The sequence below is a fragment of the Uranotaenia lowii genome, chromosome 3, assembly GCF_029784155.1.
Source record: "Uranotaenia lowii strain MFRU-FL chromosome 3, ASM2978415v1, whole genome shotgun sequence".
Taxonomy (NCBI): domain Eukaryota; kingdom Metazoa; phylum Arthropoda; class Insecta; order Diptera; family Culicidae; genus Uranotaenia; species Uranotaenia lowii.
Window position 1 is genome coordinate 336988205 of NC_073693.1, and position 20139 is coordinate 337008343.

Genomic DNA, 20139 nt, shown 5'->3' on the forward strand with positions numbered 1-20139 from the left:
AGTTTGGTTTTGGGCAATTTTCAACTTTAATTCCGAATTTGAATTCTGCATTCTGAACCTGAATAAACATTTCGAATTTCTCATTTGAATCTAAATTCCAAACAAAACTTTTCAATAATTATAAAAAGAACAGACAGAATCCTTAACCAGAAATCTCTTATTTGAATATTGCATGTTTGATTTTCTATATAAGTTTTTTCTTCAATTATTTATTCGTTATTCAATTTGTAAATCTGAATGAAAATTCCGAATGATAAAACTCTGATATTTCAATTCTGGATCACCATTAGGAAATTTTTCAAGTTCCGATTCTGCATAAGAATTAAGAGTAAAAATTTAAAATCCGAATCTGCAAAATTGTTTGTTATTCTTAACATATATTTAATATTCCGGAATGATCAATTTCGGACATGTTTAAAGAATCTAATTCTAGTTTTAAATGTGAAACCAATATTTGAATCAGGATCTCGTCCTAATGATGAACCGAACTGAAAATCAAGAATAATAATATGGATACAGATTTCACAGTCCGGTCACAGGTAACAAATTTAGATTTTAAAAAAATTGAGCCAGAATCATTCAAAACTAGCCCCACCAGATATTTTCCGCACTTATCCGGGCAGGGCAAATCCGAGCGATTTTATCTAAAAACCACCCACAATTTGTTTTGGACAGATGATACGTAAATGTTATCACGCATTTTTTTTTTGATTCTGCAAATAAAGTAAAAACATTCGGGTAATCAGGCAACCTTAGTGAGTCTTATATTATTGAAAATTTGATTTTCAAGACTAAGGATTGTACCCAAAATTCATGCATCAAGTTTATTTGTGAATAACTGTTGAAAGCGCTTTTCGAGTACAGTCTTTAAATATCTATCAACAAGTAAGCAAATGTGTGAAAATCTAAAGTAGAAATGTGGACTTGGGATAAGACTTCGAGGTTTTTGCCTCAGTTCTGAATCAAGATTGTTAATCTTGATTCACTTTAGTCGTTCGCCAAAAACTGCTTAAGAATTTAAAGTTTAGAGAAGAACATTTTGCTCGAAATATTTTGGACCCTCATGGAGGGGGGGGGGGTTAACCCCAAAGACCCCTCCCGTTCCTACGGCCATGTCCGGAACGATGCTGGTAACTACTAAATTGTATGTTTGTTTTCAGTTCGATCAAACTTTTGACTCTTTCATAATTTTTTTTTATCGCAGAAAATGGAAAACTAATTAAAATTATATAACTTCCATCTCACTTATTTTCTCGATGAAAATAGTGACACCTTGGTGATACCTTGATTTGTTATCTTTAAAAAAAGCAAAACCGAATAATGCTCTATTTCTTTGACATCATATTTTGACATATTCATGCTTAATGAAACCTAATTTTGGCATCGGAAAAATTCTACACTGAATTATGCATTTATCGCTAATTTTCGTTGCTGTTTGCTATGGATTCAGGCATCAAAGTCTGTACGGGCGAGTTCTTTATAGGTTCCGAGATTGTTCCTAGATTTCAGTTTGCTGTTTATTCAATTAATATAAAATTCTTTTTTTTTTAAATAAAATAAAATTGTTTTAAAATTGATTTCATAATAATAGATTTATTTTGAATCATTAATTTGTAGAATAAACAATTGATCCTGGATCGAAAAGAATCAATCGCAATTCTTTGGAATATTTAATTTTTTTTTGGAACGTACCTACATAGCCCTACCAACATATTATAAGAGCGAGACATCTTGTTTGCCAACGCCAAACTGCTAATCTCATCCCTTCATCCGTGTCAAACGCCGGTGACCGACAGCATCCAGCAGTGGCCAGTCCGGGAAGTTGTTGAACCTTCCGTCACACGACGACTTACGATTGTTCTACACAACGAATCTAGCGGTGTTAGTTGGGGTAGGTTTGTGTACAGTTGCAATTTTCCGCTCCGGTTGTGACAAAAGTTTGCCGATGGGGTGGAAGAAAATAGAATAGCGAAATTTGGAGTTCGAAAGCGAATGAATTAATTATGGGCAACCAGGCAAAGGCACCCCTCGGGGATGATGGTGATGATTCTGCTAGCTCTCCAAACAGTTCCGAGTGGTTTTGTGTACCCGGCGGATAAATAGTTCATTATTACCTCTTTAAATGAGAAATTGATGCCATTTGTCTGCCCCGAATGGGGGACGGTAAATAACATTCATACATTTTTAATTGCTAATAATGGGGGGGGATGCATTTTGAGCTTAACGACTCTTTTGAACTTTAAGACTTAGCAAATTGGTTTTCGATTGTAAGGATGTGTCGTACGAGAATTTTTGATTCGAGAACTCTCCTAAATGTTTAAAACTTTTCGATTACATAAATAAATCTTTGAATTAATTTATGTAAAATGTAGACAGTGAATGCTAAGAAATCTGAAATGAGATAGTTCATCATTTTCTCAGTTGGAAAAATATTAATCTACGAATCTTTTTCTCACTCCAGTACCCCTGCCTACGACCATGCACCGAATCCGGATAAACAGTGGATCCTCCGGGTGACACAACCGATGGCCCCTATCCATCGCAAATTCACTGATCTGCTGATGACAAAACGGCTGCAGACGCTCCAATCGGTGGATGTGGCGGTGGAACGAGTCTACCAGGAGCTGAAAGCCCTCGGAGAGCTGGACAACACCTACATAATCTACACCTCGGATCACGGCTACCACCTCGGCCAATTCGGACTTATCAAAGGCAAAAGCTTCCCGTTCGAGTTCGACGTACGGGTACCGTTCCTGATTCGTGGCCCCGGAATTGAACCGGCCAGTGTGTTCGTAGATCAATTTGTTTAATCTTTTATAGATCATTGTTGAAAGGGGTTCTCTTTGCGTTTGCAGGGTTGATGAAATCGTACTGAACGTCGACTTGGCTCCAACGTTCCTGGACATCGGAGGGGTGGCACCGCCACCGCACATGGATGGACGCAGCTTCTTGCCGCTGATCTTGAATCGGCATCGAAATGTGGTCGATAAGTGGCCCGATACGTTCCTCATCGAAAGTTCCGGCCGTCGAGAAACTCCGGAGCAGATTCACGAACAGAAGATGCGAGCTGCTGCGGCTAGGTATTCGGCCCGCATGAACGCCCTTCAGAACATGTCTACACTGGCGGTGGTCACTTCGACGGTACCCTCACTTGAAATTCTTACGGAGAGCGAAAAGAAGGATGACATCACGGTGGATTTTGGGTCCCATGAGCACGAGGACGATGATGAGGATCATGAAGCGGATCATGATGGTAAGATCAGATGAATTTAGGAAGCTTGCCGGATAATAAGGTGTTTTCTTTCTAGATGATGATCATCACGGGGATGAATCGGACGTAGAACACGCCGACGGTAGACAGGAGCACGAAGATTACGTCATTGACCATCAGGAGGCGCAACATTTCAGTGTCAGTGAGGGTAGGCAGATTGTTATTATGGCCCTACATATGAATATCTAATAGCTCGATCCCTTTTACGCTATTTTAGCCCATCAGGACCCCCTGGACAACCACCTGCCGATGACACCGTATCGGTCGAAGATGGAACGCTTGAACAGCGAATGTTCGAACCCGCAGGTGCAACAGAACTGCGTCCCGGGTCAGAAGTGGCGCTGCGTGAACGAAGACGGTCGCTGGCGACGGCACAAGTGCAAGTTCCACCTGCAGCTACAAAACCACTTGGCCGAGATCAACAAACTTTCTAGTCAGAACAAGCGCAACTGTGCTTGCTTCACCCCGGATGGATTGATTTATACCAAAATCAAGTCGAAACGGGACTACAAACATCACCTGCTGGGTTCGATGAGATCGACGGGTGGCCATCACCAGCATCGAGGTCGCCGACACAGAAGAGACGCTCCGAATGATTACCGGGAAAATTTGCTGCTAGCTGACCCGGTGATGAGTGGTTTGATAGGGGTGGTGCGTTCGGTGGTGGAGTTGGAAGAGTCATTAGAATCTAGTCAAACTGGAGGACGAAGCAAGAGAGAGGCTACGTCGGGAGGCAAACATCAAATTGAGAATGTCATTCATGAACTGCAGGTCACGCTTAAGGACATTGAGGTCAACTTTGACAAGAACTCAGTTTTGAAAAGTCACAATCAGTCAAGTGAGGCCGAGGGATCAGATACTGGTTCCAGGTGCTTCGTAACCGTAGTTGGAAAGGTAAACTGTTCTAACGTTATCTACGACGATGAGTCTAGTTGGAGACACAGCAGAGTCCAAGTCGACATGTTGATAAGAGTTCTGAAGAGTAAAATCAATGATCTCAAAGATATTAAACGGTTTTTGAAGGTTAATAAACCTTCCACCTACAAAGAGGGAGACGAAGATCTTGAAGAAGATGAAGAAGAGGATAATCAAAGTACATCACTTGAACTGGATTATGAGATGAAGGCAACAACCACTTCAACTACGACTACGACAGCTGTTCCAATCTTTTTCCAAAACGGCTTCAACAGAAACAGAACAGGCTATGGGAGACGTCCGAAACAAAACGGATTAGGGTATCGAAGACGGGTCAAGCAACCTCAACCGACTGAAGAAGAAGGTACACTCATCGACATGAGTTTGTTTGAAAACGAAGAAAGCACACAGGAGACCACAACCAATCGAACTAGTCACAACCGGTCGAGGAACAATGGTCACGGAATGGCGATCAACGGAAGACATCGTAACAGAAACCGTTCAACAACTACTACTTCAACAACTACAACAACTGCTACGAGTTTGCCGGAAGAAACGTATCCCGATGAGTTCAGTCATTTGTCGTCGGAACCGACGCTTCTCAAAGTTACAGAAAAGGTGTTAAGCGAAATCCTCAGTTCTACGACAATTTCTTCGGAAGGCTCAACTCAGAGTTCCCCTTCAGGAGATACTTTCGACGGCTACACCGATTATAGCTCATCTCACAAGTTTTTCATCAGCTCTACGGAGTCTTCTGCTTCCGTTGAAGGTTCTTCACCAACCGACTCAGTCACTCATTCTTCAGAACGGTTTGAATCGGAGGAAGACTACCATGTACATCGTTCAGAGGATGACACTTCAACTTCAACGACAACCACTTCAACAACAACAACAACAACAACAACCACAACGGCAGCAACGAGTACCAGTAATGATCCCTTCGTGGTTAACTCCATAGCTCAAAACCAAATACCGGTGATAAAAAACGACGTTACCTTACCACCTGCCGAATGCTACTGTGAACCGGAAGTCGAAAGGTAAGCTGAACCTTCCTAACCCTCAATGTCCTTCAACATCAATTTTTTTTTCGTTTTTCCGCAGCCCCATTCCGGACGAGCGGGACCTGGCACGGGAAACCCGCCGGCGTCTCAAAGAAGAGCGGCAACGGAAGAAGGAACGTAAACGGCACCGGAAGGCGAAGCTCGAGAAGGAGTGCCTGTCGGAGCGGATGAATTGTTTCAGCCACGATGCCAACCATTGGCGGACAGCTCCGCTCTGGGACGACAAGCCGTTCTGTTTCTGCATGAACGCCAACAACAATACCTACTCGTGTCTGCGAACCATCAACCAGACGCACAACTTCCTGTACTGCGAGTTTACCACCGGGCTGGTGACGTACTACAATTTGAGGATAGGTAAATATTCACATTCAAGGTTTTTTTTTTTCTAATTTCGAACTCCAAAAGATGTTGAAATTTGTAAAATAAGTACGCACGCATCAGCAGTCCCTTGAGAAAGTTTTTTTTTATTAATAAAAATGTGGTTGCCTCGATTTCCAATAATTATTGTGAGATCAAGTTTGCTACCGGAGGATGGTTCATCATGTTGGGCTGTCGAATATTCAGCTTTAGGTTATACTTTTTTTTCTATGCTTATCCATGCCCTTTTAGTTATCTACTTTAGAAACATGGTTACAATGACTTAAAACGAATTCTCTTCATACAACATTTCTCAAAACGGCCCAAAGGCCTGCTGATGTCTCTTCTAGCAGCGTAAATAATCACTGTAAAATTGTTATCCATAAAATATTATTTTTCATTCATTGCGTTCCTTTTTGGTACCTTTTTGGTTTTGGGGAAATTTAACCCTCTCAGTACCGTTGAGAAATATTAGAAAAGAAAAAAAAATGTTTTTTCGATATTCTGCGTTTTTTTTTTATTTTTTCCACTAAGCGATGAAGAACGAGGTGGAATTTAGAAACAAAATTTGGTAATTTACCGCCAGGCTAAAGATTCGATGGAACGTGCCATTAATTTTATGAAAAATTTTGACCCGTATAAACAAGTTGAGCAAGCTTTAGCTGATAAAAATGCTCTCGAGAGCAACTATAAGAAAATTTTGTCAGGCCTCATTGCATCTTGAGAGCCTTGAGGAGGAGGAAAATACCGAGATACATTTCACAAAGGATATGACTGCCTTTGAGGAGGATTATTTCACACTTAAAGCGTTTTACGCATCGCTAGAGGTACCTCGCACGCCAGCATTATCGTCAGGGACAAATGGTCACTCTTCTCGGGCCCTGAAATTTCCGGAGTTCAGTGGTGATATTTTACGTTGGTTTTCGTATTACGACGCGTTCGACTCATTAGTACATAACAATGCAGAACTATCGGATGTACAAAAGTTTCACTACCTTAAGTCGACTCTTCGACGAGAGGCATTGAAATTAGTGGAAAAAATGTCTGTTACGGGAAGTAATTATTCTGTGGCGCTGAAATTACTGACTAAATGGTATCAGAACTTCAACATCCTGGTACGCAGTCACATCGAAGTTTTATTCAAGGTAGAAAAGGTGCAGAATGAGTGTCCTCGTGAATTAACCAGTTTGCTTGGCGACTTTGAAAACAACTTGGGAATTCTGGAGAAGCTGGGTGAAAACACAAAAGGCTGGAGTTCACTACTGGTATGTAAGGTATCAGCGCGCTTGGATCACAGCACGCTTCGCGAGTGGCAGCGAGCTGCGGACAAGAAAAGGATGCCTACTTACGATGAGCTGATTACGTTTATCCGTGAGTACGAGATGGGGTTGGAGACTTTGGAGCCCGATCGACCCGTGTGTGACTCCAGACCTGCTCCATTGATCGTGAATGCTGGAACCACCGTCAAATCCCAAGACAACTGTGCGGCGTGCGGTATAGGACATCGCCTGTATTTCTGCGCCCAGTTCAAACAAATACCGGTTACTCAACGAGCTGCGATTGTGAACGATGCTGGATTGTGCGTAAACTGCCTCTTTGGAAAACATTCGTCCGCCACTTGCAAGTACGGAACCTGTCGAGTATGCGATTCCAAGCATCACACACTACCACACAATCCAGATTCGGACTTAGCTCGAGGATCCGGCACAAATCACAGCAAGGGGCAGTCATCCCTATCAAATTTCGAGGGTATTGATCGTTCGCTTTCTGTTCCTGCTCCTCTCAGCTTTTCCGCCCATACGTACTCGGGGACCAAACGTCTCGACCTCTCCCCTTCGAAGCAAGTATTGTACTTCGTTCTCCGCCCGGTTCTGTTTGATAGCGCTTTGCAGCCGAATCTCATGACCGAAAGATTTCATCGTCTTCTGAATTCGCGAAAGACTCCTGGTAACACGGAGATTGCTGGAATAGCAGGAAATATTTCTGCAGTTTCGCTATATTCACCTATCGCCACGGTTGTCTCACGGTTCAACAAATATCGAGTTCCGTTGGAGTTTATTGGTTTGGAGAAGGTTACAAGCGATCTGCCAACAAACACCGCTGATGTAAGCGATTGGATCATTCCGGAGAACGTTCGTCTCGCTGATCCATCGTTTGCTACACGTGCTCCCATCGATATGGTGATTGGTGCACAAGTTTTCTTCGAGCTTTTGAGAAGCGGCCATTTCAAACTTGGCGAAGTGTTTGGTTGGCTCGTATCCGGTATTCACGACTGCGGTTCCAGTAAGAATAAGTTCGAGTCCATTGCAATCTTTCATGATTTCACGATTTCGAACAGAATGTAAGTGAAAAGGGGCAGACTAATTCATCTTCACCAGAGGGGCGCCTTTGTAAGAATTATTTAGAATCAGCTACAAAAAGGATGTTTCCGTGCAATACAGCGTCAGCCCGCCCAAAAAACGGAAATGATCGGTCAGCCGACTCGGCGTTCGATTCCTCGTTTCGTGTTGCCGGAAAAGGAACCTGCTTATTCGTCGCTGCGCATCTACGATGCCTGCCTTAGTTCGAATTTCACATCGGGTGCATTCACGGTCCACCTGACGATAGCTTATTCCAGCATCGCCTCTACGAAGAAATTCAGATGCGCGACCATTGCGCGTCTTGAGTTGTGCGCCAGTCACTCGGCCAATTCTTTCAATTCAGGTTGCGCAGATTCAGCAGCTTACTAAAATCGCTACCTGGCTGGATTTGCGTATGGAACATAATCTGGCTTACCACGTTTCGCGTGGTCTGTCTCCGGAATACATCGTTGAAATCTGCACCCACCAGTTTTGGATCCGAGAAACGTTTGGCTTCCTCGATAGTTTCTCCAGTTGTCTTCAAAATCTCTCCTGCAAAATGTTTATTTACGCTCCGACAACATTCGACCGAAAGCATCCGTCCAACTTCGTGACGAATCACATACTCTTCGAAGCTCACAAAGAAACGCCTAACGCCTATTGGCTGCAGTTCGTCGTTTTGATTGGTCGATAGAAGATGGTCCGTACAGACCCCAAAATACAGTCCACAAATACATCGTCGAACATTACCCGCATCCGAATCTTGTTGTCCTTCAGACGCTAGATGAAATGACCACTAAGGTCGCACGAGTCGAAGCGTGCCTCAAACCCCGGCCGCTTATTTCCCGCTCCAATAATCCTACGGACCTCGATGCCCTGCATCCAGGCCATTTCCGCATCGCTGGTCCAATCCCAGCTCTTCCCGATCCAAACTTTATCCTTTTACCATCCAATCACCTTTTCCACTGGCAAGACCAACAGCGTGTTCTCCAAACGCCTTGGGATCGCTGGTACGATTACCTGCCCACTCTACAGGGTCTCCAAAAATTGCCCGGTAAGCATCCCAATACAGCCGTCGTTGACATGGTACTGGTAGAGGACAACACCATTCCTCCAACGAAAAGGCCATCGCTTGAGACGATTGTTGGCGACGATGCGGTGGCAGAGTTGCAGACGTACTGTGTGATGGAAACCAAATCCGCTATTGCTTGCTCCGCAAAATGTGCCCGCTCCCACATTACAAAGACTCCGAATCCTCCACAGCCAAGGAATCCGAGCGTCAGCCTTCCGCTCCGAGCTGCACTCACCACCCATCTCCCACAATCGTTCCTCAGCCATCATCAACATTTTCGGCCGCTGCTAATGTGATTACATTCAACAACGAGATTTGTTGCAAAGACGACGACGACAACGACGCAGATTACCTAGACCTGGTCATTCATTGCAGTACGTAGTCACCGTGGACTTCGGCCGTTCCCTAGAACCAAGATACGGTTGAAATGGACATTTCAAAGGGGGGCGGCGTGTTCCGACGCAGTCACATCGCAGCGATTCGGCATCGACACAAAATGAAATACACTAAATTTGATGAAGAAATGAAAAGAAACTTATTACGAATGTTAAGTGAAATATGTAGTCTGTAAGAGAAGAAATACCTACCACCTTACACAACACACATTACAAAACGAAAATGAATTAACAATACTGCACACTCACAATATAGAATAAGTAGTGAGAAAAACCTTGACGAAAAAGTGATACGTGAAGTGAAACGCTATAGTTTAAGTGACCTATTTGTGCGAACGGACGTGTTTTCGCTTCCCGAAATATCTCAAATAACTCGGCCTTTGTTCTGCTCCGCCATCGCTGGTCAAATTCGATGTCGAGTCATACACGATTCCTAAAAAATGAAAAATAATGAAATTATTTCTGAAGCAGTGGGTTTGCTTATATTTTTAACTAGTTTTGGTAGTACTTACAAGCCAAACAAATATAGCTGAGGTCCGTAATCCGTTTCTTAATTTTTGAAATTAAATCAAATTTGAACGTCAACAGAGGAAAACATTGACTACTTGATGCGATATCACATGGAAGGTTGTGATATTACACTTTACAACGTATTCGCATTGTGTCCATCATTAAGATGTATTATTGCAACAGAAATCCGTAATACAACATCATCTCCAGAAATTACATCCTCTATCGTTACTGTAAAACTTCGATTAACATATTCCTTGCCCTTGTCTGTTCGAATTCGTTTGATCCGTTTTGCTGTTCGGTTCTCCGCAAAAGCCTTGTAGTTCTGGAACGCTTCGAGTACTTCCGTTTTGGCCTTCAAAAAGAAAACCACGCACGGAGAAAAAAGTATAGTATTTTTAACAATAACCCACTTTTATTCAATCATATTTCTGATTAATTCTCGGCTAACTATAAATATCAAACTTTCAATTATATATACAATTAATTTTCGGATTGTTTTTTTGTGTCCAACAATGCATATAATAGATTCAATTATACCGATATGATTGATTTTTCGCACTCAACTATAAATATCATAGATTCTACTACATATGTATGATTGAATTTCTTCATTCTACCATTAATATGATAGATTCAACTTTGATTGTATGATTGATTCAATTATATATATAGTAAATTTAATTATACAAAAATAGTTGATTCAATTATATTTGTAGTCGATTCAATTATTGTGTATTATAGAATTAAAAGTTTATTTTATTTGATTTATTTCATGTATACAATTAAAAAAAAGTTAGATTTCGGAAGTTTTATAGGTTTTTACTAGGCTCAGAACCTTTAATTTTGGTTCCGAAATAAAAGCTACCAAAAGAGTAGGAACATTGTATTTCTTAAAATTAATTTATCATTTTAATGTGTAAACAAACTTAAACCTCCATCACCTCCATAAAATAACCATCATAACCATGATTATTCGAGAACCGTGGCTGGTGATTCTGGAAATGATGATGATGGTGATGGTAGTTAAAATCACCGAAGCGCGAGCTGCACCAAAACCTTCTTCTTCAGTTGGATTATTTTGGATCCACTAGCTGGCAATCGACGAAGATGCCGAAATAGGATATATTTCAGCAACGGCATTTCCGGAGCGCCGATCACTGCTAGGGTTGCTGGAAAGCATACGAGTGAATGGAACGCGTCCATTAAAGGAGCTACGGAAACCGGATCCCCCGTTGCCACTGTATGGCATGTTGCCTTCGGTAGAACTACCGGAAACTTGCCTTCCAATAATGTTCGTATCCTTTTCGAGTGCTAGCGGTGGCTTTGGGTTCGGCGAGTAGTCTGTGGTTGTTCCGATGATGGCCGGAGCTGACGATTCAGAAGTCGATGAAGAGGAATTTTGTTCCGGAGGAATCATTCTTGAACCTCTACACAGTATTAAATAATTACATGTTTTAACCTGCAAATAAATGGAACAAGTTATTTCTACTAAATTTACATGACTTATGACGTAATGTAAATTCCCAAAACAAGAAAAAATGACATTGTGAATTTACATGACCATAACAATGAAACCGTTCCGGCTCATTATTCCTTTTTAGTTTTTGAATTATTATTTTATCAACTTCTAGCCATCAGCCTTGTAACAAAGCATGACAATGATTAAAAAGATATTCATAATGGTTTACCCAACCGAAATCCACGAGCTCCAGATTTTAAACGGCATTTTCTTGGCGCATCAAATCGAACTTGCTTCTTACCAGTCGGCCGTTCGGTGTTTGTGAAACGATTCTGCTACAGGGTGTATCTGAATTTTTTTTGTAGTTCCGTTAATACTTTTTGGATGGATATTTTGAACACATTTTGTTTTTCATTTCTTTTAGAAAACATAACACGAAGTTTATCTAGTATGTTCCTTGAATAATATTACTTGTTATTTGTTCGTTGTACATTAAAATATTATTTGCAAAGTAATGGAACGTGTGGAAGGGGTAATGAAACTTGTCATTTGTTTGTTTAAATATTAAACAATTCCCAACGATTCACCTCAGGGGGGGTTCTCATCATGCCTCCACAGTGGCTGGTTTTCAGCTTTTGGCAAAAATTTTTAAAATGCATTTTTTAACGTTTTCGTCTAGTTTTTCACGTTTCAGCCCGTTAGGGAAAAGGCTTTTCAAGTGTCTGAACACGAAACAATAATGTAACCTCCATATTATAGCTATGTTCTATGGTTAAATAACCGTTTTCCTTAAGGTGGCCATTATGCCCCATCTTCCCTAAACCTGAATTTATTTGAATTTAAAAGTTAATACTCAAATTCAATAATAAAAATTAAAAAAAAAATTGTGCTGAAATTTTGGTAACAACAAATTGAGAATATTGTTGACCTTATTCTGCAATATTTTATTTAAACCATAAGTATGACTTATTTTGGTGCCATTCATTTTTAATTGTAAAATTTCATATCAACCGTATCGGTTAAAGTTATTCTAATATTTAAAAAAAATGAATACGGGAGGTGAACTGTAGCTTTGAACAAAATATCACTTCTATCCAATAAAGTTTATGAAAATTTATCGAGTAATATAGGTACTATTTTGTTTTTTTTTTTCCGAAAAGGCAATTACAGCATAGTTTATATATGTTGTGAACAGTTTTTAAAGAATTTCCCTTTTTATTTTTATAAAAATCGGCAAACATTTAGACACACCCTGTGCGCGACTGCAACGTTTTTTATTCCAAACATCGTTTCAAGCAAAAGTCATGTAAAAATACAACAAATTGGTCCGAATGAGAAACGTATGGTTTTTTTTTCAGGGCTGCTTTATGATATACAACACATATGACTGAATTTTACATGAAATCAAACTTTACATGAAATGTAAAGCTAAGTTATTTTTGCTGTGTAGCTGCTCCAGTATTTCTTCCGTCTGCTTCCCGCATGCTACCTGAAATTACAACAATTCGGATGAACTTGGACAAAAACATTTTAACGTTTAATATTAATTACCACCCGTATCCGAATCTGCAAGACTCATTTCTGGTACGGCAAAAAAAAATTTGTCACCTCCCGCCGCGAATGTAAATAACTGAAATGGCGGCAAGAGAAAAATCTAAACATTGATGCCAGTTAAACCAAATATATTTATTGTAAATTCTAGATTCTAGAATCTATCATAACAATCAAGTTTCATTTACTATATTTATGTTTCAATACCTAGAATCAATCATACATATGTAGTTCAATCTATCATATTTACAATTGAATCAATTATACCACTACAGTTGAATCTATCATATTTACAGTTGAATCAATTATACGACCACAGTTGAATCTATTATATTTATAGTTGAATGCCTAAAATCAATGATACAATTGTAGTTGAATCTATCATATTTACAATTGAATCAATTATACCACTACAGTTGAATCTATCATATTTACAGTTGAATCAATTATACCACTACAGTTGAATCTATTATATTTATAGTTGAATGCCTATAGTCAATCATACAATCGTAGTTGAATTTATCATATCTACAGTTGAATCAGTTATACCATTACAATTGAATCAATTATACCATTACAATTGAATCTATTATATTCATAGTTGATTGCATAAGGTCCATCAGCAGTTTGTAGTTGAATCTATTGTATGTATAGTTGAATGCATAAAATAAATCATACAGTTGAATGCATTATATTGATAGTTGATTGCGTAAGGACAATTAGAAGTTTGTAGTTGAATCTATTATAAAAGTAGTTGAATGCGAAAAAATCAACTGCATTTCGATTATTGGTATAAAAAGCTGAAATAATTGGAACAACTACCGTCTTTTTTCTCCGTGCGGTTTTCCGGCTTGCATCGTCAATGAAGGTCAGAAAATAGCGACTACCTCCCATCGACGTTTGCTTCATAGGACCACACAGGTCGGAATGGACAAGTTCCAGTACATTTTCTCCACGGTGCCCTATCGCCTTGAATGGTTGACGGCTATGCTTAGCTTCGATGTACGAAATGCACTTTTCAGGATACTTCAGGTCGAACTCCAAGCCTGTGACCATGCCTTTCAGCCGTTTTATGCATCCAGTGGACAGATGCGCCAATCGTCGATGCCACAACTCGTATCTATCTTCCTGGACCAAATTCACTACGGGCTTCTTCTTTTCAGATAACTTGTAGAGACCATCTACTTCACGACCAACAGCAATTACTTCATTTTTAGGATTGAAAACTTTGCATTCCTCCTTCGAGAAAACAACCCGGAAACCTTTCTGGCGCACCTTACTAACGGATATTAGATTTATCGCTAGTTCAGGCGCGCACATCACGTCGCTCATGGTAAAGTCGCAGGTCGCTCCACCGCAATCAGCTTCCAGTTTCGTTGATCCTTTCGCCACAACGGCCGCCTTCGCATTGTTGGCCACGTTGATGTTCTATGTAACTTCTTGTGGATTCTCTAGCACAGCTTTGTTTTGACACAAGTGAGTGGTTGCGCCAGAATCGAAGAACCAATCACTGTCACCTCGCTCAGAAGATCGCACAGCATTGACAGCAAAGAAAGCTGCATTTCCTTTCTGGTTGTTCCGCTTCTCTGTCTTCCTTTCGCATGGCTCTTTCTGGCACTCCGACGCAAAATGTCCCAACTTTTTGCAACGGAAACATTTATCGTTTGAATAGTCTATCTGCTTTCTTGGCGCATTCTGCTTGCTTAAAAATGCACTCTCGTTTTCCGATGATTTGGAACCGCATACCACCTTGACCTGCATGATCTTCGCTTTGACCTTGTCAGCCGTCAGAGCCACATCAGACGACTCAAGACTCAGGATCATTGGATCATACCTTTTAGGCAAACCTTTGAGCAGCCAACTACACAACCAGGTGTCGTCAACCTGGAATCCAACTTCCGCCAACTGGTTACACGTGAGTAAAATCTCGTTGACATACTCCTGGGGGGACTGGCAGATCACATCGTCGTCTCTTTCTGCTCCTACCCGTCGAATGCTCGTCAGCTTCCGTAACAGGCCGATCTTCCTTGTTGAGCCGCTGTCCTCAAACGTGTTTCGCAACGTGTCTCACGCTTCTCTGGCAGATTTAGCATTCTGCACCAAGCCGTATATGCTCCGATCGATGTTTAAGCATATGGTCGCCAGAGCCTGTTCGGAGACTTCCTCGTTCATTTCCGGATCATCTTCATTTCGTTCCTTCACGGCACACCAGGTCCGCTACTTGATGAGCACCATCTTGGTGGAAGACGCCCACGAATTGTAATTTTCGGATCCTCGAAGAACCTCTCTCGCCTGAACCGAAACAACACCTCCTGGTGATATAGGTGCATCGATTCTACCAGCTCGCGCTCCAACTCTTCTACCATCGCCACCATTCGGATTGGGCATCTTCAAGAACTTCTTCAAAAATTTCCACGCTTGAAATATTTTCTCTCACCAAACAAAGTCGTTACTAAGTGACCGTGTCTGGGCCCATAACCTAATGAGAAAAGTAGGTCTAACTCAGGTGAGGTTTGGGTAACGAATGAACAAAGAATGTTTTATTGAATCCATGGCTAACTATGCTTTATATAATTCAATGATTACTATCTAACAGTTACATTTTTTTTTTGCTGTATCCAGATATCGATGGCTGCTTTGCAATTTGTTGGACGCTCTACATCGTTCTGGACAGTTCTACCCCAAAATTATCACTCGAGCCATTGACCCGGCTTGGTAGAAATTTTAATTTGTACAGTGTGTAGATTAGAAATGAACATGAACCAACGAATTAGAGAAAGTTTATCACATGATCAAACCATGACATCAGATACTGAAGATGATTTTGAATTTAAAATCAATACTTCAAATACCTTTGCCTAGCAAATCCGTTAATTCCTTGTCGATCGTCATAAATCTGAATCTTTTACATTACAATTCATTCTACAGATCCCTTTGAGACGCAAAACCGTGAATCATCCCTCACAGCCGAGGAAAAGTTGGTGCTTCACGAAACGCTCGAATACATGAAGAGTTGCCGTGGCAAGGGCTGCTCGTTACCACGCCATCATCAAGCAACGGCTTCTACATCCCTGACGGATAGCTCTATGACGGCAGGTAACGGCCACGGGTTACTGGCAGGCTCTGCTGTTGCTGCCGCTGCTGCTGGAGGACGACAAACCGGTGGTGGTGCTCTAGTGGGACCCGGCGGGAACGGAAATGGCAAAAGGAAACACCACCGGGAACAGGGAAGAGGTGAGGTTCTAATGTGGAGAAGTAAAAATAAAGATTTTTAACGTTTTTTTTGTTATATTTTAGCAGCCGCCGGACATTTTCAAGATTTCGATTTGCAAAATGTCAACGGAACACCCAAAAAGAAAACTAAGTGAGTTGCGAAGCTGATTTGAACATTCTTTTAGAAATGTTAACTTTATTTATTAAATTTTCCAGATGGGGAAAACGGAAGCAACAGCTCTGGCTGCAAAATCAACAGCGTGGTAACACCGCGCAGCAGCAACACCAGCAGCAGCAAAACTACCATCAGCAGCCGTTTCGAGCCACTTCCGATGCTGATACGGCAGGGATCCTAAACATCGATCAACAGTTTCCTAGTCAGAGTAATGAATTCGTTTCTGGTGGATCGAACGGTGTCAAGAGAAATCGTACCAGTCGAAGACCGATTTGGAGGAGTACAATCTATACCGCCTAAAAGGTATTCCTGATACCGATCGATTCTGTATCGCACACCCTAGCCAATCAGAATCGCTTTTAGTGGCGACATTTTACCAATTAAAAAAAAATGTTTTCATCACACTTGGTAAAGTTCAGTTAGTTTTATTAAAGTAATGTTAAAATTTTGTACAGTATTCGAGGGCAGTTTTCGGTTTATTTTAATTTTATAATCTGAAAATGACTGATGTAAATGTTCGATTATTTAAATCCTAAGTTTTGTGTAGTTGTTCAATTGAGAGCTAGGTTTTTAATTTAGATCGTTTTTAAACCAATTTTTCCGCCACCCTGTTACTACTACAAATTCTTCCTCAAAGCTTGTCAGAAGCCTATGGAATCTTCCGAAACGTACTAAAAACCAACAATGCAATAAAGTTGTTTGCTATAGAGATTAGGACACTGCCATTCCAAACTTGCTGTAACTGATCGCGAGTAAGCGTAAAACAAACAAGAGTCACACACAAGAGAAAAAAAAAGATGTCGAATAAAATATGGATTTTTCACTCCATCGGAGGCTGTTAAATGCCAAAAATCTTGAGCAAAAAAACCCGCATCAGTGTATCGCTTTTCCCGATTTTTGCAAGTTTGTTGCACAAATTTAGCCGTACCCTGTAAACTAAAAAAACATTTACGAACGTTGGAGTTCTAGCAAACCTTTACCCTATGTTTGTGGTAGCCGACGTTAACAACATAACTATTTATTATAATTAAACTTACCAGTTTTAAAAGAGACGTGACTCGTAGATGAACGAGGTACATTTTGAGAGATCTGAAAAACCAAAACACATAACAATGCGACGAAACCATTCTCTACGTTATAGGCTGCGTTTGAGTAGTATTGTTTTGCTCGTCCCAAATAAAAATGAGGGAAAAAAAGTTAGTGAAACACGTGTTTGGTTTAAAACTGAAGTTTGTAATGTGGAAGTGATTTATCCAAGCACAGAAAACCATAACAGAAACGAAAAAAGCGTTTGAAATGTATATTACTACTTTATAATCACAATAATAAGGAATTTTGGTACAGCCCAAAGCATATTATTGAATATGATCATAAAACTGTAGATGAAAAAATTATAATGTTTCTCAGTTTTTATATCCGAAAGCCTTGAAACTGTCCTGTTGCAGAAATTTACTGGTCCTTCTATATAAACAGGGGGAGCCACCACGAGATCCAACGGCCGATATGTCCACTGCAGTTGAACCGTGCAATATCGAGCCCTGTCATGTTGTCAATCAGTGATGTCAACCTTCCAATTTTTTTCTGGATCTTCCAGACTTTTAGACTTTGGTCAGACAATTTTTTAAGTTTCCAGACTTCCAGACTCTTGACATCTCTTCCAGACATTTCCAGACTTTTGAGCTTGGACATGATTTTTTTACAAAATGAGTCAAAATTCTAAATTTTTTGTGAGAAAATGGCTGGAAATGATTCTAACTAGTATTTGAAAAAGATGGATAAAAAACAGAGAATTAAACGTAGATCTTAGTACTGCCTGTAGAGATAGGCGATTAATAATATAGAAAATAAAACTGAAATTAAACATAGCACAATAAGACTATAAAGTAGAAGTCATTCGAAAACCCACTAAAATAACACAGATTTATGGCTATATCTCCTTCGTTTGCTTGAATAACTATGTAAATGTTCGTAATTTACAACCCTGTTAATATGGGATTTAACTAAATGAACAATTCATCACAAAACAAACATTGATCTAAGAAAAGTTTAATTTTGGGTATAAAATTCTTCAAAAGTTGGTTGGTTTCGCAAGAGCTCTGAGATGGTGTTCACTATCACGGACATCTCTTCGATAGTTCATGTCAGAGCACACCTTGGAAGATATTCTTGTGACGGTTGTTTATAACCAGTGATAAATTGATTAAAGATGGAGACGCAGACGAAGGAGGAAGCCCCGGGTCCCTCTGCCAAAAGGGATAATCCAACCACCATCACCACAACCAAGAAGAAGGAAGCGCCGGGTCGAAGCAGCGGTTCGAAAATCGAACCAAAACCGACAGCTTTGAAGACGGTGGTCGCCCGCAAGCTGGTCGAGGTCACCTTATTCGGACACCAGGACGACGCAGAACGTTGCGATAATGGTTCAGCAGTTTGCACTGCTGCCATTAAATCAAACAAAGAGATTTATCTTGAATTGGCTAAGTAATTGTTACTTAAACGAAATCACCAGGTTACGACACTGCCGATAATATCTCAATGGTCTCAGGCATTGATAGTAAACCCAAGTAACCAAAAGTTCCATAAAACAGGCTCTTAAAAGCTTATTCAGCTTCGTTTAACGAATGGATAGCATTCTGCTCAGCCTTAAATTTCTGTTCTTATCGATACTTCTAAAGTCCATAGTTGAATTTGAAGAGAAGGCTATTTAGCCTCCACATGAGACCTCGAATAAAAAAGATTTATGTAAAAAGAATCATACTATTCCTGGATTTAGATTTTATACCTATTTCAGGGTGGCCAGCGATCCGGGAAAAAAACCGGGAATTTAAAATAGCACCAGGAAAACCGGGAAATAAACGGGACTGACATCAAAACCGGGAAAAACCTTATGCAGTGAAAATCATTTTTCTATTTAAATTCTACGTATAGAAAAGGTTGAGGTTAATCAAGAGTAAATTTTTATTAACAATTCTCGCAAAAAGAATATGTTGTTCAGGCTACAAATATTCTAAATGGAAAGAAGTTGCGACTAGTTTATGTTAGTATTTGCATTTTGTCGTAATAAAACTATTTGTTTACATTTTGTTTCATACAACGTAATGAAAGCTTACGCGAGAATTTGACATAGACGTTAATAGTATTTCTTTGATGCAAATATGAAATAGGAAAATTTTATGCGTGTTTTCATTCTTTAATTTTCGCTTCAATGTTAGACCGTAATGTTAGCCAGAACTGTTCGAAATTCTTATTTCAGAATCCAAATTTTGGATTCAGAATTGATATAGAAAAATTTGATTGAAAATTCAGGCTCAGTATAATATTTCAAATTAAGATTCTGAATACAGATTTAATTCAGAACTTAGAATTAGGAGGGTCGAATTTATTTCTATGTGGTAAGACTTTAAACATGCATTCAGAAATGGACTGAAAATGCAGATGAATTTTTAAAAAGATTTTGGTTTCAGTTTGACGTTTCAAGTTTTGAAACTGGATTCAAAATTAAATTTCAAATCTTAAAAATAAAACTAGAGAATTGAATGAAGGCAAAATATCATTTTTTTTGTAGTTAAAATTTAAGCCCCTCAATTTATGCAACATCATTGTCCACCTTTCGATTTTGATTGTTGCTCGGCCTTATCACACGAACTTAGTTTATCAATTAGTTTATCAATTACTAGTATTTGTAAATATTATTAAGGTGTTTTGTATTCTCTATGATCAAGAAAACTATTCTATTCTATTTTATTTATTTATAGAGGATTTTAACCAGCTTGGTCATTCTTCCTCTAAGATCAAGAAATCTCGTTAAAACCGTCAAA

At 39.9% G+C, this 20139-nt stretch overlaps 1 protein-coding gene across 1 annotated transcript; it reads left to right on the forward strand.

Moving 5' to 3' along the window:
• The first annotated feature begins 2003 nt into the window (after window positions 1-2003).
• On the forward strand, window positions 2004-17698 carry LOC129753861 (extracellular sulfatase SULF-1 homolog). The gene is made up of 9 exons (XM_055749710.1): window positions 2004-2077; window positions 2462-2788; window positions 2856-3253; window positions 3309-3419; window positions 3489-5223; window positions 5288-5601; window positions 15862-16167; window positions 16231-16297; window positions 16363-17698. Exons 1-9 carry the CDS (start codon window positions 2004-2006, stop codon window positions 16619-16621), a joined length of 3591 nt encoding a protein of 1196 aa, XP_055605685.1. The 3' UTR covers window positions 16622-17698.
• The last annotated feature ends 2441 nt before the right edge of the window (window positions 17699-20139 follow it).

Coding starts and splice junctions, on each gene's coding strand:
- LOC129753861 (XM_055749710.1), top strand. CDS start 2,004: ATGGGCAACCAGGCAAAGGCACCCCTCGGGGATGATGGTGATGATTCT. Junction 3,254..3,308: donor TCATGAAGCGGATCATGATG/GTAAGATCAGAT, acceptor TTTTCTTTCTAG/ATGATGATCATCACGGGGAT. Junction 16,168..16,230: donor CCACCGGGAACAGGGAAGAG/GTGAGGTTCTAA, acceptor GTTATATTTTAG/CAGCCGCCGGACATTTTCAA.